General features: G+C 35.0%; 1 protein-coding gene across 2 annotated transcripts in view; it reads right to left on the bottom strand.

The window, feature by feature from the left end:
• Nucleotides 1-4,699: 4,699 nt before the first annotated feature.
• LOC145292132 (sorting nexin-12-like) overlaps nt 4,700-23,099 on the bottom strand; it is a 53,950-nt gene continuing 35,550 nt past the window's right edge. The window contains exon 4 of one of the 2 annotated variants that reach the window (XM_080138239.1): nt 4,700-6,243. In XM_080138239.1, coding sequence (XP_079994365.1) covers nt 6,138-6,243 — 106 coding nt within the window. In that variant the 3' untranslated portion in view covers nt 4,700-6,137. The remainder of the gene's footprint in view (nt 6,244-23,099) is intronic. The other variant, XM_080138240.1, reaches the window with a different exon arrangement.

A 23,099-nucleotide genomic window follows, 5' to 3' on the forward strand; every position in this document is an offset into this window, starting at 1 on the left:
AAAAAATGAAAAGGCATTCTAAGTATTAAGATTAAAATAAAGAAATTGAACCAGTTTTAAAAATTGCCTTGTTAAAGGCTTAAGATGGAAAGCTATTATCAAAACGTATGAGGAATTCGATACAAATTGGAACACCTGAATTTATTCAGCAAATACACCACACTGTTGCTGGTAGCCCTGAAGAATCATGAGGTTGATTGCAAAAGAATGCTACAAAAAAAATGCTCAATGAAAATTCCATGTGATGAACAGAAGTCATTTTATGTCAGAAAAGGAGGGAATTTTTATTTATTTATTTTTTTTTTTTTTTAAATTTATTTTTTTAAATATAATTTTTCGTACAAGTATTCCCAGTTATAAATTGAGAATTTAGGCACCAGGAATGATCATGGGATGCTTCATGTTTGTCTACAAAGAACAGCATTTAGGACTAGATATGTTATCACTTCAGCAACAGAAGATATGAAGTGACCTAGTTTTGGTATACAGCAGAGGTTGGCAACCTTCATAGAGAAAGTTGAAGGAAAACATTGAAATGATAATGATGGACTTCAGAGCAAGAGGAATGAATAAAAATCTGTCAAGAAATACGTTACTTTGGAAATCAATTACTAGAAAGCATTGTTTTCTGATGGGATCAGAAACTGAATACGACGATGAATCAATAGTAATGTCTTTGAAAGTAAAAGTTTCGCAAATGATTGACATGGCTTTTTTTCTTTAAAAACAAAATTGGTTTTAGTCACAGAAGGTAAAAGCAATATTGATGCAGTTTAGAAATTAAAGAGATGTAATTATAGGCCAAAATAGATGGGTTTCAATGCCTCTATAACCAGAAGCAATTCTTAGTTAAGAAAGCGGATCTGACTAGACAACACACCACTTAAGTCACAGTCCTAAAATATAGATGGCACCACTAATAAAAACATCCATATTTTTATGTAGAGCTAACCTTTAAATAGAACAGGTCAAAATTTGAACCCAATTAGATTACAAATTAGTTGTTTATATGAAGCTATTGTTGCAAAATTTCCAAACAATGGAAAAATCTGAATTTTGAGTCGATAAAGCATTGCTTTCTGATGGGGAAAATACTGTTCAAGCAAAGCAGTGATTTAATAAGTGTTATTCGAACTTCAGAAACAACTAAAGGATGGCATTCGGACTTTAAATGTAGTTTATATATATATATATATATATATATACATACACACACACACACACACACTAGCAAAAGTACCTGTCGTTGACTGGGTTCAAAAGCAGCCTACAGAAAATGGACTGATTTATTAAAGTATGACAGGTTATGAAAAGGAAGGGTTGTAAAGAGATAGCTTCGAATTTGAGGGTATCAAAACCAAAGTAAAATATGATGAAAGTAAAAATAAAATAGATACACCCCATAATTTATTATACCATACCTGTTCACACTGAAGCACTTATCACAATATTCTGTGGATCTATATTAAAAAACCTTGTTAAACTTTGTGACATATTTACATTCTATGGAGGTCAGGTTCGAACAAACACCCCATAATTTTATTATACCATATTTCTTCAAACTGAAACATAATTATCAAAGTATACTTACGCAGATAGATATGAAAAGTCTAAGTTTGTGCCTATTTCTATTCTATGGAGGTCAGGCGCGAACACAAACCCCAAAATTTTATTATACCATCCCTATTTAAGTTAAAACATACTTATCAAAGTATTATGTACATCTATATCAAACACTTGTAAACGTTTTTTTTTTTTTTTTTTTTATTATTTCCATACTTTGTGGACCAGGCGTGAACGCAGACCCCACAATTTTAATGAACCACCGTTCTGACAGATTAAACATACCCATTCCCGTGTCTAGATATATCTTCTATCATTATATGTAATCAGTTTTTTTAAAATAGTCAACCATATTCATGACCAGACACACACACAGACATTCAGCTTTTTATATATATATAATGTTTCTTTTTTTAAATGTGGAGGACTCAGGTTGCCCAAATTCATCAGTTGTCCTGGAAAATATAAAAAAGGACAATTTATTTTGGACAATTGTAAATTGATGTTGCGTGAGATAGCATAAGAGTTAAAGATATCAAAAGGCAATGTATTCACCATTTTGCATGAACATTTACCAATAAGAGCCATGTTCAAGTTGGTGCAGAGTTTAGTCATTTGATTAAAGACAACACATTAATAATTTAAAATATTGTTTGCAATTGTTTCACAGCAACAGGAGTTTTTGCATCAAAATGTGACTATGAAACGGATCCACCACTTCACTTTAGAGTTTAGTTAGTCCACCAAATGGACACCAATAGGCTAGAGGAGTATAAAGAGACCACAGATGCAAACATCAGCAGCCAAAGTTTTGGCCTCCATATTTTTAAGATGTACAAACATTCTCTTTAGGTGGTTTGAACTGGCTTACTCTAAAGGACAAAGGTCCCCAGTTGCATGTATACCCTGGTGCAGGAGAGGATTTTTTTTTTTTTTTTTTTTTTTGGTCAGTGTGTAGTATTTCCAAATCTGATACTGATCAGGTTCAACACAGCTTAACTTTGGTGAGCTAATGGTGTGTCAATGTGATTATGCCATACCTTTTTGTTCCGTTCATTATTATAGCATTGTTGGTGCATTTAAGAGAATCACAAAGTACTGTCACCAAGACAAAGTAAGGTGGTACAAGTTAATCGCAAAACTACACAACTACTACTCTTTCCAAGCAACTACTGGTCGTTTGCAGTCATTAAAAGAATAACTAAGGAAAAAGATTTCATTCCAATGAAAAAATGATATCGGAAACTGAAATTTAGGTTAAGGCCAAAGAAATTCTGCTTAAAAAAAAAAAAGAAAAAGAAAAAAAAGACATTGAATTGTTAGAAACTTTGGAATTAGTGTATCACCCTAGAGGAAACTATGTTGATGAATAAAGTCAGATTCTGCCTCCAAATTCTCGTATTATTACTTGTTGAGTGATGTAGGGCTTTACGTTGCAAGTGAAACAGTCGCATTTACGAGTGATTTTTTTCAAAAATTTCTATCTTTTGGCAATTGTGATTTTTTCACTGACAATCTTCCAAAGCTCATTACCAAGTGGAAAAGTGTCTTTTCAACTATTTTTTTTTTTAATAAAATGAGTAAAGTCAAACTATTTAAACGATAAAAGGTTTAATAGAACAATATACTCTTTAATGAAAACTGTTTAAAGAACATCTTAAATTCAAATGTCAAGTCTCAACATAACATTTGGTGCACATTTAGAATTACACTTATTAAAAAAAAATTTTTTTAAATCTTTATGATGTATGTACTCATCACAGAACAAAGGTGTCATATTCCAAAAATCATATGGGTGTGTAAAAGTAACTAAAAATATTTAGTTGTCAAAGGTCAACTAAAGATAAATTTGTCCATAAAGCCTCATTATGTGTTAAATATTGAGTTGTCTTCTGCCTTTTTCATCCCACATTGTTATTGTTTCCTGGGAGAAACAAGTTTAACTCTGACCACAAAATGGAGATAGGGTATTGGCTCCCATGCAATTTTCATAAAATTTTTCTCTGGAGGAAAAAAAAAAAAAGTCCTGAGTAAGAGAGAACCCAAACCAAGCAGGTGAATTCATTTTATTTACTCTGTAGATTCAGATAAAATTTCATAGTAGCTGGGTTGGCAGTTAGGAGGAATCTCAAAATATGAGGGAGGGAAATAAAGAGAGAATAGTATACAATCCATTTAAATACAGATTAATAACCAGAAGAAAAAATATTTTCAGCTTTTTTTTTTTCTTCAAATTTTATTATTTTCCGTATTAGAAAAATTTATCAAATGGAAAAAAAAAAAAAAAAAATTTCCATAATTTTGAAGCCATATTTACTTCAATTTTTCATTTCACTTCAGTCATTGGCAAAATAAAAAAAACAAAGAATTATGAATACATTTATTTCATTATTTTTTCAATTGTTGGTCCGAGGACGTTGCCAGACAATTGGTAGAGAGATTCTCTGGCCTTTTGTAGACAAGATGACCAACGTGTGACCGATGCCCAAAATTATTTCTTTATATGGATCGTTAAATGGGAGAGAGAAAGAGCAGGAATATTTTTTCAAGAAAAAATTTTTAGGTTTTGTCTAGAAATCTCTTTATATTCAACAAAAAAAAAAAAAAAAAAAAAAAAAAAAAAAAAGCACAAACAAAAATAAAGTGTACGATATATGTACCCGTGATGGATCGAAAATGTCATTGTAAAAATCACGTAAATTTTTCAAGTAGTTTTATTTTTAACTAAAAGAATCAAATTTTATGACTAATTAAAAAGGAACCATCGCAGGTCATCTTAAACAAGGGTAGATAACTCCACAATTCACACTTGCAAGATCAGTCTGTAATGCCTACGATTTCCAATTAATCACTTAAAATCGTTTAAAAATGATTTCCTTTATAAAAAAAGAAACTATTTGAGCAATTTACGTGATTTTTTTTTTGGAATATGATCTCTTCATTCCGCCATGTGTACATACAAAGATTTTTTTTTTTGTATCTTTGGCTTTTTAATATAAGGGGAATTCTGGAAAACCGTCAATTTTTGAAAAAAAGAGAACGTTCATAAAAAAGTTCAGGCAAGGATTGGTATAAAGAAATCCAACAAAAATATATTTTAACAAAGAATAAAAAAAAAATGTAGACTTTCCATATGTCGAGATGATGGAGGATTTATTTTAGCATTTTAAAAAACAAAAACAAATAAAAAATATAGCAGAAGTTATTTTTGTTTTTCTTTTTTAAAAACTTTTTTTTTTTAGAACTTATGTGAAAAGTTGCTCATAATTCAGGTGAGAAAAACAAAAACTACAAACCTAAGGCAAAAAAAAAACGAAAATAGGAATAAAAAAATAAATCTTAAGTGGAAAGAAAGGGGGAGGGCTGATAATCATAAACTTTGTACTTACAGATAAAATATTTTATACATCATTATAATAGAAAGAAAACAAAAATAAAAAAGGCCTACTCATAATAAAATGATGCATTTTTAACATTTCTTTTACATCATTCGAACTGTCCTAAGGCATTAACAAAGCAATAATTCTCCTATTTGGACCGTTTTATGATAATATATGTAATTATATATTTCATTAGATTGGATGAAATATCCGACAGTTTATAAATATTATCAAAAAGAAAGAAAAAGACATTCCAATTGCTATATCCTCTTTAAGGTCTCATATAGAAGACTTATCAATAAATTTGGCCAACTCCACTCAAACACTGCCCTGAGGAAGGAATTATTGACCGAAATGCAGACTATTTAAGTCATTAAAGAAAAGAAACACTTGGAATATGGATTTTCTTTTGAATAATATTCATAAAAATATAGCATTTTTAAATGAATTTAGAAAAAAAAAAAAATTTGTAAAAACAAAAAAGGTTCAGTATTTTTTTTTTTTTTTTTTAATAGAGCAGTAATAATATTGTCGGTCAACTACAATGTAGTACACCGTTTTTATGTTAACATATTTAAGGTGGGCCAAAATAATTTTTTTTTTTTTTTTTTTTTTAAAGAAATGAAAATTTTGAATGTTGGACAATATAATTGGGGAGAAAAGAAGGGGGGGTAATTTTTTTTTTCTCTAAATTATACTTTAAGAAATGCTAGAGAGAATTTAAAAAAAAAAAAAAAGCTCTTAAATATTCCAAAATAACCTGTGTTAGTCTATTTCTTACAACAGAATAGAGGAAAAATTTTAGTAGGGCAGAATAAAGTCTTTCGTGCGAGAGAAAGATGAAAGTTATGTTTGTTTCAAATTCATGAGAGGAGAGGATTTAGTAGGACTGATCCACAACTAAAGTAATAATTCAAACATGCCCTTAAAAAAAATTTTGCTGCTTCCTTTTGCTTTTAATTTAATTCCCTTTAACTTACATGATGCTTATATATATTATATATATAACAGTTATCTACGTACATACTTAAATTGTGCTCTGAGAAAGGAAGTGGTCTCCCCCATCCTCCCCTCTCTCTTATTCGCACATGTCCAACATTTAGTGACCAGGATGGCATTAAAAAAAGAAAAAAATTTAAAGAGGGTCACAATAAAATATATTGTCTGTGTGACGTTTTTTTTTTTTTTTTTTCATCATGTAGTTCGAATCTTTCCTGGAACATAGTTTTTGTCGATGACGGGCTCCTGGAGAAACATGTGCAAGCTACGTTCATTTTGAGCTAATGGATGGCCAGCAACTCTGAAAAATTAAGAAAAGAAAAAAAAAATAACTGGAGGAAATAAAAATGGGTGGGATCATCAAGACCACACTGAAAGGGGGAGATGAGGGGGATCAAGAGGGTAGGGGGAGAATCAAGAGCACGCGGAAAAGGTTGGGATCAAGAGCACACAGAAAATAGGGGTCACAAAAATATTCTTTAGCTTGATGCATTTAATTTGTGCATTTAGTAATGAAAATTAGAATTCATCTTTGAGTGCAGAAACTGATCAACAGTGCTTCATATAGAGATGAATAGTCACACTTGAAAGATTTCAGGCTTACATTTTGTTCATTTTTTAAGGATTAGTAGGAAAAACCAAAAGAACCTTGATCATAAAATACCATATTTTGGGTTAAGAGGAAATATGTAAAGCTATTGTAAAAGTTTTTTTTGTTGTTTTTTTTTATCTTTATTTCATTGTTTTATTAATTGTGTAAATGGTTTTCTCGTGCAAAAATGTGCCGATTCTATCTGGCAAGTTCATTTGAAATAGAGCATAAATAGATCTGAAAATGCTGTTCTCTTACCCCCCACCTTCCACACGTTACTACTTATAAAAGAACATGCTTGTCCAAGTAGCGAGCTATATCACGTGATGACAGTTTTCTTTTCAAAAAGGAAACACTGAAGTTTATTTCAAGCAAAATCAATTCTTATTTGCAGTCACGAAGGACGAATTTTAGCAATTATGAATTTATATTTTTTTTTTTAGATGCAAGTGCTAATATTAAATTTATTTCAGTTTTTAATCTATCTTTATTTCATTGTTTTATTAGTTGTGTAAATGGTTTTCTCGTGCAAAAATGTGCCGATTCTATTTGGCAAATTTATTTCGAATATATATGGTTTTATTTTTTTCATACTAGATTTTTCTTGTCCATAAACATTGTTTATATTTTCCAAGTTGATAGCCTAAACAGATCAGGCAATTCTATACATTTTCAGTTAGTGAGAGGGGAATCTTTCACCATACCTTCCCTTAAACACGCCAAATGGACTTTTATTAAGTATAATACTTAATATTTTTATTTATTTATTTTTTTTAATGGAGAGTAGACAATGCATTGTGGATGCGTTATCGGTAGCTCCTGTTACTCTTGCTTCTCTATTTGTCACTCAGCCCTCATTTTGATAAGTGATTTTTCTGACAAAGGGAGAAGAAAAACCTGTATTCTAGGTTGGCAGTATTTTGCATGAACAGCCGTCAGAGAAGTCGGAAATTTTCTCTTTCTATGTCTATCCTTGTAGCCATGTCACTAGTAAGGGTGCTGGAGGTAAACGTTTTATCTGGGTTATCCGCTCGATAGTGACCCGAACTTTGGATTAACCACTAAGGAGGCTGTCCTATCAGCAGGTGCTAAGTACTGGGGCTGCTGTATTACCATTTGGTGAATGGATTCTGGACCATGCAGTAGCTTCTGGTGGGACCTCTCAATGCCATATTAGTGGGTAATTGTTAGGGCTTTACCTTTTCATGTGCTACAAAAAAATATATATATAATATAAAGCTGAATGTGTGTGTGTGTGTGTGTGTGTGTGTGTGTGTGTGTGTGTGTGTCTGGTCACGAATAGGCTCCTATATGGTTGACTATTTTAAAAAACTGATTACATATGATAGAAGATGTATCTAGACACAGGAATGGGTATGTTTAATCTGGCAGAACGGTGGTTCATTAAAATTGTGGGGTCTGCGTTCACGCCTGGTCCACAAAGTATGGAAATAAAAAATTTAAAAAAAAAAAAAAAAAAAAAAAAAAAAATGTTTACAAGTGTTTTTGATATAGATGTACATAAGAATACTTTGATAAGTATGTTTTAACTTAAATAGGGATGGTATAAAATTGTGGGGTCTGCGTTCGCGCCTGACCTCCATAGCATGGAAATAGGCATAAAATTAAAGAATTTTCATATCTATCTGCGTAAAGTTTACTTTGATAATTATGTTTCAGTTTGAAGAAATATGGTATAATAAAATTATGGGGTGTTTGTTCGAACCTGACCTCCATAGAATGGAAATATGTCACAAAGTTTAACAAGGTTTTTTTATATAGATCCACAGAATATTGTGATAAGTGTTTCAGTGTGAACAGGTATGGTATAATAAATTATGGGGTTTATCTATTTTATTTTTACTTTCATATTTTACTTTGGTTTTGATACCCCCAAATTCGAAGCTATCTTTTTACAACTCTTCCTTTTCATAACCTATCATACTTTCCATAAAATCAGAGTCCATTTTCTGTAGGCTGTTTTTGAACCCAGTCAACGACGGGTACTTTTGCTAGTATGTATATATATATATATATATATATATATATATATATATATATATTTCTTCATTTCTATTTCTCTCTGCCCTGCTCCAAGCAAGTCTGTCAACCTAGTCCACAAATCCCAAAAGTCCATGAAGTATTGCAATAAAAAAACACAATTAAACCCGGATCTTCAACTTCTAATGTAACCCCCCCCCCCACTATTATGTCTCCTTCTCGAACATCAGGGGTCTACGTTCTAACCTACCAGAGGTTGAAACCCAATTATAGGAGACTAAACCAGACATATTTCTAAGCGAAACTGGCATTGGACAGACTTTCCCTAGATGAGTTCGTAATCAAAGGATACTCTAATTTAACTTCCAAATCTGACCACCAAGATCTCCATGGGCATGGAATATGTGCCTTTAAAGGTGGCTTCCCATGTAGTAGGGACATCTCCAGAGAAGATCCTAACTTACCCTATATGTGCTTCTGGGTTGCACTTGCTCAAACTACTGCGTTTATATTTGCTCTCTATTGCCCCCACAATAGCGGAGTTACTATCTTTAAAAGCATATCTGAGAAAATTGACCACGTCCTATCTGCTTATCCTTAAAAATATTCATGTCTGTGGAGACTTCAATGTTCACAATGTGGAATGGTTAACTCACTCAAATAATACCAATGATGAGGGGAGGCTCTGTCATGATTTCTCCATTGTTTATGACCTTACTCAGATTGTTCACGAACCCACCTGTGCACCAGATACTGACAGCCAGTACGCAAGTCTCCTAGACATTTTTCTCACAACTTGCCCTAAACAGAGTTCAGCTTCCGTTCTGTCTCCACTTGGATTTTCCGACCACTTTGTTGTATCAGTTAAGATAAAAATGAAATGTAATGTCCTCAGATGTACCTCTCCATCATACAGTATATGGGATAGCTTCTGTACAGTTATATCAGATCTACCACTGTATTCCAGGTTTAAAAAGGATGTGTCCTCTATAGTATCAGACCTGACCAAATGGTTAATTGTAAGTATAGACTTCCAGCAAAAACCTAACGGCCAACCATGGTTCTCTCCAGAATGTGCTGCTGCCATTGCACACAGAAATCACTTTTTCCATTGCTTCCAATGTAATAGATGTACTGAGACTAAAGCCACTTTCAGGACTGCCAGCAATCATTGTAAAAAAGTAATAAAGAACGCAAGAGAGTTGTATGCTCAGTCCATCAAGTCCAAAATAGCTGAGAAGCAGCTTAGTACCCACCAGTTTTGGCAAATAGCAAACAGAATCCTGAACAGAAACGAGTGTTCTATCCCAACTATCATAAATGGACCTGAGGTAATCTCGTCAGCATCAGACAAAGCCAAACTATTTGCCAAGAACTTTGCGACCAAGGTCGCCAACCCCTAATATTTCCTCCTGTATCAGAAAACCTGCTATGTGATAAAATCTGTACATAATGTTGCCAAGCTAATCAAAAACATTGATTCCAGTAAAGCAATCGGCCCTGACGATATTCCAATTATAGTACTCAAAAGGCTTCAATCAGAACTAGCGCCCATCCTTACAAAACTGTTTAAACGTTGTCTTAAGGAGAATTGCTTCCCATCACCCTGGAAAATCTCATCAGTATGCACTGTATTTAAGAATTTAGGTGATCGCTCATCTCCCTCTCAGTACAGGCCAATAAGTCTCCTGTGTGTCATGAGTAAGTTGCTGGAATATATTAAATAGAGAAGTAATCAACCATCTCAGCAAAAATAACCTTAGTGACACGCAATATGGTTTCCATTCTGCTAGATCTACAGCAGATGTGTTTACAGTTATATCTCAAGTTCTCTCTAATTCTCTCTCCTCTGATCTTGAGCAAGTGGTACAATGGGGAAAGAGGTGGCTTGTTACTTTTAATGCATCTAAAACTAAGCTTTTATCTTTACATCATCAACACTGATCCCCATCTGGCATCAATTGAAATGGATAGCTCTCGTCTTAGGAGGCCTCATGTTTTGACAAGCTTCTGGGCTTGACCTTTACTCCTGATCTTAAATGGAATACATACATTAAATCCATTGCCAAGGCCGCTAGAAAAATGGTGGGATTGTATCGATCCAGTAGATCGATCACTGCTGATGCAATTCTCTATCTATATAAGAGCCAGGTACGTCCAAGGATGGAGTACTGTTGCCACATCTGGACAGGAGCTGCTAGAAAGGACTTATCCTACCTTGATAGAGTTCAAAATAGACTTTGTAGCCTCATAGGGGATGTCCTTTTCTCTTCCCTGCAACCTCTTTCTCACAGAAGAGATGTAGTGAGGTTGTTTTTGCTTTGTTATTTTTCATGGCAGGTGCTCGACCGAGCTCCAATCTATGCCCCCCCCCTGGCCAAACTTTCACAAGAAACACCTGTTTAGCAAAAAACACTATCAATAATTTCCCCCACTCTTTATCTATGCCTAAACCTAAATGTAGATTCCATGAACAAAGCTTCTTTCTTAGAACTGCATGCCTATGGAATTGTCTTCGGTTTTCCTGCTTTCCAGCTGACTACAATATGGTTGTCTTTAAGTCTAACGTAAACAAGTTTTTGATGAGCCGCTCCATATAAGTTTACAAATTGACAGGACTTCCATTACTAAGAATTACTATATTGTCCAATTTCTACTGTACACTCTGTAACCCTTATCCTCGAGTGGCCTCTTGGCCTAGATAAGTGGTGATGCCTACGTAAAAAAAAAAAAAAAAAAAAAAAAAAAAAAATTTACCTCATGCTCAGCTTTCACAGAGGGTCTTTCAGCTAACTCGATGTTATCGATGAAGGATAGAGAGTGGAGGTATCTATCATATCAAGTTTTTTTACATCTACAATTCAGTATTAATCTGGTATAATCTTTTTAGGAATGAGCTGTCACATATGAAAGTCTTTCTTGTAGCCACTTTTCTGTCAAAGTGCTTAAAATTTTTTTTACATATATTCAGTATAAAACCATTTTTTTTTTTTAAAGTTTTCACAACTACATAAGGCGATGAGCAGTGCCAACATTTAATGAAGCAAAACATCCCTTTACTTTGTATCCCATACTAATCTGGGATGGTCTCTAAAAAGGACAGTTGTCTTATATCCAGGGTTGCGGAGTCAGAGGTTTTAGTCAGAGTCGGATTTCTAAAAGTACTAGCAGTCGGAGTAAATTTTTTATTCAACTCCTTAAGTTCAATCAATTTATTTATTTATTTTTACATAGTTTTCCTGTTTGGTTATATCAGTTTTTTCTTTGTTTTATAATATACTAGCGAGGGATACCCGGCGTTGCCCGGGTGTTTTTCGGGGTATGTGGAAAAAACCCGAAGCGTTGACGACGCGCAGTTGGAAAATAGTAAATTGTTTTAAAAAAAACAGGTGCGCGTTTTTGATTGGCGTTATGGCGATAGGTATTCAGCAGTTATTTTCTGCGGGGCAGTTTTGAATAAATCGGTTTGTTTGTTTTTAAAAACAAGCTCCCTGTTTATTAGGAGGAGCGAAATGAAAGCTACAGTCTGATATGACGAAGTCGACATTGAACAAACTGGCTCTGGGTCTGTGATTAGAGTCGAGTTTCGCTTTTTTTATACAAAAAACCGAATGTATAACACGTGCCGATGCGGGAAATGTGGAATAATTAACGTTTGAAAGTCAATAAAATTAAATAGAGAGGCGAGCTCTGTGGATAATTCGTAGATATTACAATTTATAGATGATATAAAAAGTTTTAAAAAGTTGTGAAGCAAGCAAGCGCTTCTTTGAAAGAAGCCTTTCGTGGACATTGAGGAAAAGCAAACATACATACACACATACATTTTCGCTTTTATATATATAGACTAGCGAGGGGTACCCGGCGTTGCCCGGGTGCTTTTCGGGGTATGTGAAAAAAACCCGAAGCGTTGACGACGCACAGTTGGAAAATAGTAAAGCTACAGTCTGATATGATGAAGTCGACATTGAACAAACGTTACTTAGTTCTCTTGAGACAACTGGCTGTGATTAGAGTTAAGTTTCGCTTTTTTTTATACCGAAAACCGAATGTAACGCGTGCCGAGGCGGGAAATGTGGAATAATTAACGTTTGAAAGTCAATAAAATTGAATAGACAGGCGAGCTCGTGGGTAATTATGAGATATTACAATTTATAGATGATATAAAAAGTTTTAAGTTGTGAAGTGAGCAAACGCTTCTTTGAAAGAAGCCTTTCGTGGACATTGAGGAAAAGCGAACATACATACACACATACATTTTCGCTTTTATATATACAGATTTATCCCAAACAAGGCACATCGCCACTTTGATGTACTGGGCTACTATCAGGGACCTAAGTTGCAGGGGTACTATGTAGAGAGTTTAACAGCAAGATGTCTGTTCACATTACACTTGAACTTCTGCATGTCAGTACAGTTGGGGAAGCAGGAAACCTGGAAGAGAATTCTAAAGTCTAGAAGTTCTGGAGAAGAAACTATTTGAGTAGAAGGCTTTCTTACATCTGGGGATCTGTGTAGGGGTGGGACTTTGCTGTTTGTTGGGTTTGTCGGGGGTATTTTTGTCGAGGGGGATATAAGGGCTTGTAGTTCGTCAGAGCATCCACCATTAAAGTATTTGTAGAACAGGCAGATGGATGCAACATTTTGTCGATGGGACAGACGCTGAAGCCTAGATGACAGTTCAGGACCTATCAGGTTGGCAACTCATTTTTAAACCCTGTCCAGGAGTGAGAGACTAGTAGCAGATGCACCAGCCCAAATGTGACAGCAGTACTCCATACATGGGTGAATGGTGGCTTTGTAGAGGTACAGGATACTTTCAGACATAAGTAACTTTCTAGCATGGTAGAGTGAGCCAGTTTTCTTTGCAGCAGCCTTGGCAATGATCTCGATGTATCTATTCCAACTCATGTTCCCTGTGAACATTAAGCCAAGGAGTTTGAAGGAAGTACTTTCAGGTAATGTATCTATTTTTTTTATTTATTTTTTTTTTTTTTTAAATCAATTTTCACTCCAAACAAGGCACAGTGCCACTTTAAAGTAGGGGGCTACTATCGGGGACATAATTTGCAGAGGCATTATGAAGAGAGATGAGTAGCAAAATGTTTGTTTACATTACACTTGAACTTCTGCATATCAGTACAGTTGGGAAAGCAGAATACCGGAAGGGAGTTCCAAAGACTTTCAGTTCTGGGGAAGAAACTATTGGAGTAAAAGGCTTTCTTGCACCTAAGGATCTCTACTGTAAAGGGGTAGGACTTAGTTGCTTATCGGGGGTTTATCAGCGGTAGTCACATCGAGGAGGTACAAGTGCTTGTAGTTCGTCAGAGCATTCACCATTAAAGTATTTGTAGAACAGGCAGATGGATGCAACATTTTGTCGATGGGACAGACGCTGAAGCCTAGATGACAGTTCAGGACCTATCAGCTTGGCGACTCTTTTGAACCCTGTCCAGGAGGGAGAGACAAATAGCAGATGCACCAGCCCAAATGCGACAACAGTACTCCATACATGGGCGAATGGTGGCCTTATAGAGGTACAGAATACTTTCAGGCGTAAGTAGCTTTCTAGTACGGTAGAGAGAGCCTACCTTCTTCGCAGCAGCCTTGGCAATGCTCTCAATGGATCTATTCCAGTTAATGTTCCCTGTAAACGTTAGGCCGAGGAGTTTAAAAGAAGTACTTTCAGGTAATGTGTTCTTGGCCATTGCTATTGGTGGTAGAGAAAGTTTCTTGTAGTTATTGAAGGAAACAAGCTTAGGCTTGGCAGCATTGAATGTGACCATCCATTTTTGTCCCCATTCCACTACAGATTGGAGGTCATCCTCTAGTGTTTCTGCCATGTCCTTAGATATGTGTTCATTTGCCTGTTAGAGAGAGTGGTGTCATCGGCAAATATACCCATCTCAGAAACAATTTTATCAGGGAGGTAGTTTATGAATATCAGGAATAATAAAGGTCCAAGGATAGACCCCTGAGGTACTCTCATTTATATCATATTGTTTAGATGTATGATCGTCGAGGACAACTTGGATTTTTCTCTTACTTAAAAACAATTTAATTATATTATGTATTCTGCCAGTGATATCATATGATCTAATTTTCCTTAGAAGACCATTGTGCCATACCCTGTCAAAGGCCTTAGATATACCAAGGGCTACCGCTCTACCTTTCCCTGTTTTGTCCAGCTATTGGTGGTTGGTAAGGTTTCATGTAATTATTAAAAGGAAACGAGCTTTGCCTTGGCAGCATTGAACATTACCATCCATTTTTGACCCCATTCCACGACAGACTGAAGGTCGTCTAAGGTTTTTGCCATTACCTTAGATATGTGCTCATTAATTTTCCCTACGTGCCTGCTATAGAGCATGGCGTCGTCGGCAAATATACCCATCTCATAGACAATTTTATCAGGTAAGTTACTTATGAATATCAGAAATAATAAAGTACCATAGATCGATCCCTGAGGTACACCCGCATTTATATATTATTTGGACATATGCTCATCTACAACAACCTGGATTCTTCTCTCATTTAAAGATTTAATTATGTTAAGTATTTGTCCAGTAATACCATAGGATTTTATTTTCATGAGAAGACTATCGTGCCATACCCTGTCAAAAAACCTTAGATATATCTAGTCCTACTGTCCTCTCTTCCTCTGCCTTATCAGTATAGTATATATGTTCAGAGATTACAGTTAAAATATCTGCAGTAGAATGGGCATGTCTAAATCCATATTGAGTATCAGACAGAAGTTTAGCAGCTGTAAGGTGGTGGACTAGAGCTTGATTAAGGATTCAAATATTTTGGCGAAAGGTGGGTTGGTTGGTTGTTTTTGTTTTACGGCATATCAACCCTTTTCGGGTTATTTAATGCTGAATCCAAAGATTTTGAAGAAACTTTTTTTATAGAATATATTATTTTCACGTCAGTTTCTATTTAACCCATAGTTGGGACCCTAACAGGTACTACCACTCCGGGTCAGAGTGGACCTGGGAGCAATGGTAATTAAAGGGTGACTCCACACTCCCCAAAGCTGGGGCCTTACCACTGGATATAGTTTAAGGTCATATCCAGGACCGGCGAAAAGAGGGAGGAGGCTAATTGGGTGAGAATTTAATGGGTTAGTTCTTTTGCCAGAGTTTTTGTAAACTGGTACCACAGAAGCAGTCTTCCAGTAGTCAGGAAAGTAAGATTCATTAAGGCATTTGTTAAAGAGTTTAGAGAGAACTGGAGCAACCTCAGCCGAGCATGTTTATTAATAGCACAGCCGGAATGAGATCAGATCCACATGCTTTTGAGGTGTCCAGGTTTTTTATGATATCATGTACTTGAGAAGGGGTCATTTTCAGATCATCTTGTGTGGTTTCTGCCCGTCAAGGAAAATCAGGGAGGGAATGGTTTGCTGGGTTCAAGGTAGAGTTTGAGGCAAACTAACAGGCAAGCAGGTTAGCTTTCTCAGTTCCTGTGGAAACAATGATTGTTGGATAGTGGGGGTATTGTTGATTACCAATTATTTACTACACTATTATAGATTTTCCAGAAATCACAAGTTCCTAATTTCTGCACTTCAATGCGTTTCCTGGTGGTTCAGTATATTCACCCTTAACTGTCGCTACTTCTTTCTTACAATTACTTCTACCTTCTATAAACTTTTCTCTGTTGGTACAGGACTTATGCCAAATAAATCTATGGTATGCATGTTGCCTCTGAACAATGGCAGCTGCACAAGTAGATTGGTTGTTTTGGTTGGTTGTTTTACGGCATATCAACCATTGCGGAAAGTGGAGTTTGCTATAGAACTTCCATGTAGGAACATATACTTCAATTGCTGCTTTGAACCATTCAGTAGTCTAATTTACACACTTCTGCAGGAAGAGAAAAGATATTTCCCCATGGGGCATCTCTGATGTGATCTCCAATGGCATCCCAGTCAGCTTTATTGTAGTACTTTGTTGTTTGGAGCAATGGCTCTTCAACTTGGGGGTTGAGAGTTTAGAGTGATGTCTATCATTATCACAGCATGATCAGCATTCCCGGGTGGGCAAGGAGTATTTATTACACAATCCTCAGGAACTGTTAGAAATAGATCCAGAAGTGAGGCTTGCTTTTCCTGATGATCTGAGAGACGGGTTGGGAATGTTACTGTCTGTGTCAAGGAATGGGATATAGCAAAGTTATGGATAAGGCTACCTACTGACCCAACTGGTAGCATCATCCATAAGTTTGCTATATTTAGTTAGAGAAGCCAAGCCAATTTCTGTGGTGGGTGTTAAAAAAAAAAACGTATTTGGGCGAGGGAGAGTGCTACAACTATGCTATTAGAGACATGATTAATTATAGTACAGTCCCAAGTTGGAGAGCAATAAAGAAAATACAGGTAGCTAACTATGTTGTAAAGTTTGTTTAAAGTGTATGAAGGCCTGATCACCCGATTCAAGTTTAGATGCCCTAGACATGGCGAGGGTCTTACAGACTCCAAGTCCATGCAGAGTCTGTCAGAGTCCTCATGACAAAGTGGAAGATAACCAGACATGTTAAAGTGGTTAGATGGGATGGAGGAGTGCAAATTAGTTTCATTTAGTGCTAAGATATCCGGGGAGTTTGCTAGGAGAATTGATTCGACATCATCTAAGTTATTTCTAAGTTCTCGGATATTTGTATATGCAAGCCTCAAGGGAGGAGGCGAATTCTTTGAGTATGTCTGATTTGAAGGCTTTTTTGGTTTTTTTTGGATTGCGTTGTCATTTCATTTTATTTCCTAGTTTCAGATCTAGGATGAGGTGCTAGGAAAAAACGGATGTGCATAGCCACCACCATGCAACTCGAGTAAACCATCAGCCGGCTCCTCATCTACAGGAATGTGGCCTCAGGAATGCCTACCAGAGATGAGTGCAGAGCTTCTTTCCAAGCGTGACATTGCACTACAAACATCCCGATATTATACAACTGATTATAGAGCAGCTGCTCTAAGTGTTACCAAAGAGTTAGGACTCCTGTACTGTCAGTCGGAAATAGCAACCAGCAAGTGTCAAACCGGTACCCTCAAACCTGTCTGACAGCAGACCAATCATGTTAGCATATATGGTAAACAAGCACTCCCAAGATGCCCAGCTATAGGAGAAGGGAATGAGGCAAATGTAGAGGATGGCATTAATTGCCCTAGTCATGAAACAAAGCTAAGCACTGGACATCTCTAATGAGTCCCTGTGGCCGCACCTTTGCTCCTGGGTAATAGACAAAGAAGGAGTATGGATGCTGGGGGATAGGCAGAGACTATCTACTCTTTAAGCAGTTTAGGTTTGCTGAAGTCATCAGCTCTAGGGAGGTTGTCGTCAAGGACTGCTTGGTGCTAAGACGTAGGAGGTCAGTGGCACAGGTTTACAAATCAGTTTTCCTTCTAGATGGATGACCTGACCAGATTTACGGATCCATCAGCACCGAAAAGGTTTTTCCCGCACCTGGTTTCAAAGCCAGGTATTTTTATGCCTCCGAAGCAATAGTTTGGATTAATAGAGTTAGTATCAAGGAATTAATATCTGCTTTGAAGTTACACTCCTCTGAATAGTATTAAAATTGGAAGATGTGGTTACGTTTTGATCTATGAGTACGGGGTGTAGATTTAAGGTTACTATCTACTAGGGTTAAGAAAAGATCAAATATGGTTTGTGGATTAGGGACTAATTGGAAATTATAGTATAAGGGTTAGGGGGCGTTTCGAAATGTGCTGTTAGTCTTCATGTAAAGATAATCACCAGTACTTTATCCCATCCAAGTGAAAGATATAGTTGCTAGTTAATATAGATCACTTATAATCTGAGCACAAACAGTGGCTAATAGTTATCTATTTTATAGATATTCTATAGAGTATAAATATAGGTTAAGCTAATGCATGCCTTAGCAATAGAAATCTATAGATGTTTAATATTTATTGATTTTTAAAGGGCCAGCCTACTAAAGTCTAGGATCAGAAGCTAAACTCCCCTCCCAAGGTACGTGCAAAGTATGTGATTTTATATCAGCTTGGGAAGAAGAGCTATTGGTTTTTTAACCAGTTGGAACAGGAGATGATATACTTATAAGAGTACAGCATTAATATACAATATAGATATACAGAAATTTGGGGAGGATTTAGGAGTATAAGGATTTTATTATGTTTATCACGCAAAACAGACAGGCAGGTGTCTTGGAGGCAAAGTATACTCCCTTTAAAGCAGACATTTAGAAATAACATGTGTGCCAGTTATTTAAGTTACATACATCAGAATATGCATGTGGCCAATATAGGCCTTAAATTTAAACATTACACTTAGTCATAGAATGATAAATTATTTCCAAAAAGAGGGAAGTAGTGTAAGTAAATAAGAGCAGGAAAACAAGTTTCGTGATTAAGCAATAACTTAATTGCTTCCTAAGCAATGGTTTGCACAATTTAGCAGTTTTTGTATGGTTTTACTTTATTTTTGGAGATATTTTGTACTGTACTGTAATGCTTCTACTTCATGATATTTCGGTCTATCAGATCACTGCAAATCCTGTCTGGACAGCTGTTTTCATTTTGTTTGTAAAACTTCTGTCTGAGTAGAACTAGTAATACACACGGCCGAAAAAACGCTTTGGATAATCACAGATTTCAAGGTAGTTCTACTAAAATAGCCATATTTTTTAAACCAAAGCACTTCAAGTCTTCAAATTACTACTGTTTTGTTCGGAAATGAATATACTTTCAAATGAATTAATAAATATGAATGTACATTATATATTTTAAGAGTTTTAAGCAAATAAAGTGATAAAAATGTGAACGTCATAAAATGGCGTTTTCGGTAAGGTTTTGTAATGACCCCCCCCTGTTTTCTAAAGGTCCGTACCGTGATTGTATGAAGAATTTCGTCATGAAATTTGGGAACCAATCAGTAGAGGTGTTAATCTTAATACTGTCAAGTGTCCGAAATATTTTTGACCATTTCTTTTTTTGTCGTGTTAAAAATAAGACTTTAATATGACAAGTATCGAACATTTTGAAAAAAAAATTCTTCGGACACCCAGTAGTAAGTAAATCAATCTTTTTACTATCTTTATCAATTAAAAGTATTATTTTATGTTGAGTAGGACCGTGGTAATTGATAATTTAAAAGGACCTACCCGAAAAAAAAATTGTTTCTATTTCTCGAATTTGGTCAAATGAAGTTAGTATTACTAGAAGCAGCAGCTCCAGCCTGTAGAATCAGCGATGGCACAGTGTAAACACGCGTTCTTTAATTTTTATTCCAGAACGAATTAAGAAAAACATGAAAATATGAATATAAATGTTCTTATGTTTAATTAGAGCTATTTTGTTATCAGAATAACATTAGTTTAGAACTATTCCGTTTTCAGAATGTATAATAACAACAATCCCAACCAATTCGGCATTATGAATCTTTTCCAATTTCTCACATTTCTCGTCAAATTTAAAAACATGGTTAAAAAAAAAACTTTTGTAGATATATAGCTTGCATGCACTTTTATTCTTTAAATTTGTTTTGAACAGCGAATTAAAACAATGTTTTACTGCGAACAGCCACAAATGTTTTTTTCTTCAAAATCAAAATAAGTATCAAAATCTCGTTTATACATAGATTCGAAAAAGTTGTCAGAAAACAAATATATAACAAATAAATGTTATCAAAGGCAAGATAAGTTACTTTTCTACCTAACTGAATAATATTCTAGTTTTTTTATTTAATGTAACATGTTTATTCAGCTCGAAAAACGTACAGTGTTTACCGATGTATTGGAAAATTAAAAATGGCACCCGGCCCGACTCTTTGACACGGTAAGTTTGAGAAAAGGAGTTAAAAATAAAAAAAAAAAACTATATAAAATACTGTTAAAAACTCACCGAATATATGTCAGCCTATGTCACGGTAACATATATTGAGCGAGTTTCTAGCAGTATTTTGTCTACTTTTTTATTTTTAACTCTTTTCCCCAAACTTACCGTTTCAAGAGTCGGGCGCCATTTTAAATTTTCCAAAACATCGGTAAACACTGTTTTCAAGCTGAATAAACATGTTACATTAAATAAAAACACTAAAAAATTATCCAGTTAGGTAGAAAAGTAACTTGCTTTTGATAACATTTATTTGTTATATATTTGTTTTTTTTGACAACTTTTTCGAATCTATGTGTATAGTAATACAAACCCTCAAAATGTATATCAATATTCTTGAAATTTTAAAAGAAAACACACCAAACTACAATTAGGAAGCTTTTTATTTCGCTATTTTTTTTCTACTTATTAAGCGAAAGATATTTTTACAACCTGCTCCAGCATAGTATAAACGGCCTATGGAATTAACACCTTCAACCTCGAAAATAGAAATCAACAAATTTATGGAATTTTTTTTGAAATTTCGCAACGCAGTTTCTTATTAAATTAAAACTAAATATAACATTTGCTGACTTATTTACCTGTCGAATACACACACACATTTATATATATATATATATATATATATATTTCTGTAAAATATTTATTTGAAATGGAAACGGCATTTTGCAGTTAGGACAACCAACAAAACAAAAATGAAGTAACAGTTCGTATTCCTAAAACACTCTTTAACCCTAACAATAACACTAAGTTCGAGTGGCAAGCCCCCCCCCCAACAAAATACCTCTGTAAGCCACATACAAGCATCTAAAACAAACAAAAAATAGATCCTTCCTTAAAGAAAAATACACATAAAAATAAATTGGTTAACTGTCCTAAAATGCTAGAATGGCCAGGAAATGGTGAATTATTTTACATTAAATTTTTGTGAAACTAACCGCTCCCCTCTCTAATATTGTTTTTGTTAGCTTTGTCTCTGTCAAGTTTTCAGTATGTTCACACATAATTTTCCTTGGCCCCTACAATTAATTCAAAGTCCGAATGGCAACCCTCCCCATATTCTCATTGCATAGAAACCCCCTTAAAACTACACAATCATCTTTAAAAAAAAAAAAAAAAAAAAAAAAAAAAAAAAGCATGCATATTTTCCCATAGAAAAAAAAACAGTTAACTGCCCTAAAATGCTAGAATGACCTATATTAGGAAATTATTTTACATTCAATTCTAAAATAATTTGTTTATCTTTCATTAAAGTTTTTCATGGCATTTTATACATAATTTCCTAAAAAGGTAGAATCACATTTTGGAGGGGTGGTCAGAAGGAGTTGAGTGGGGTTAAACAGAAGGTGTTAATCTACAATAACCAAAGAAATATTGCAATATATTCATTTTTAAATGGTCTTATGTTTAGATTTAAGTTTTTTGTACATAAAGCACATTAGAATTCAACTTTGAGTTCTCCAACTTCTTTTCTGTTTATGGATACATGGCATTTTTAAGGAATTGCTGCATATTTATGCACATTTACTGCAGATTATTTGGAAACCATAAACTTTGGGAGATTTTCAGTTGCATATTCTGATTCCTTGTACAAAAATACACTTATACAGCAAATTTCATTTCTTAGTCTTGTGTTTTAACAAAGATATGACATTTTTACTGAAAAAGTAGTGTAAAAAATGTGACGAAACGCATATGGTCTTAAAGAGGGAAAAATATCCAAACGTGTGAGGCACAAAAATAGCCATAACTTCCTTAATTTTAATCAGATTTTAAAAATTTAAAAAGATTCTTTCTTAGCTCATCAAGCTCTTTCTATGCATACCAATATTGAAATATTTCAAGCTATTTCAATTTTTTCATGTGTATTGCTAGTAGAATCACTGTGGATTACATTGGATAACAATCGGATTGTAATCTGATAGTTATCCAGTTCTTGAATCTACTAGAATTTGGCAATTGGATTAGTCCAGGATAGACCCAGAATTACAATCCCCCCCCCCCCAAAAAAAAGGACATAAAAACCCATGGAACCCATTTATAGCTTTTTCCTTTTTTACATAGGAGTCACCTCTTATCAAGGCCCAAAGGCCACTTGAGAATAAGGGTTAATGAGTATACCGAAGTCAATGGGACAATATATCATAGTAATCGTTAGTAGCGGAACTTTGGTAAATTTGATTAAGAGGAACGACTCATCGAGAATCTGTTTAAGTTGGACTTGAATATGACCAAATTGTAGTCAGATGGAAAACAAGCAAATGGAAGAGAGTTCCACAAGCATGCAGTTCTAAGAAAGCTTTATTCATGGAATCTAGGTTTAGGTTTAAGCACAGATAAAGAGTGGGGGAAATTATTGATAGCATTTCCAGCTAGATGAGTGTTTTTTGTGGCAGTTTGGCAGGGGGGGGGGCATAGATTAGAGCCCAGAGGAGCATCTATTATGAAAATAGGGATAAAGCAGAGATAGGCTCGCAGTGTCTCTTCTGTGGGAAAGAGGTTACAGGGAAAAGAAAAGGGCATTCCCCACTAGGCCACAAAGTCTATTTTGAACTCTGTCAAGGCAGGATAAGTATTTCTAGCAGCTCTTGCCCAGATGTGGCAACAGTACTCCATCTTGGGAAATAAGACAAGACGAGAGCCATTCATTTCAATTGATGCCAGATAGGGGATCAGAGCGTTCTCTGAT

Source organism: Euprymna scolopes, chromosome 13 (assembly GCF_053919585.1).
Source record: "Euprymna scolopes isolate OS-2025 chromosome 13, ASM5391958v1, whole genome shotgun sequence".
Taxonomy (NCBI): domain Eukaryota; kingdom Metazoa; phylum Mollusca; class Cephalopoda; order Sepiida; family Sepiolidae; genus Euprymna; species Euprymna scolopes.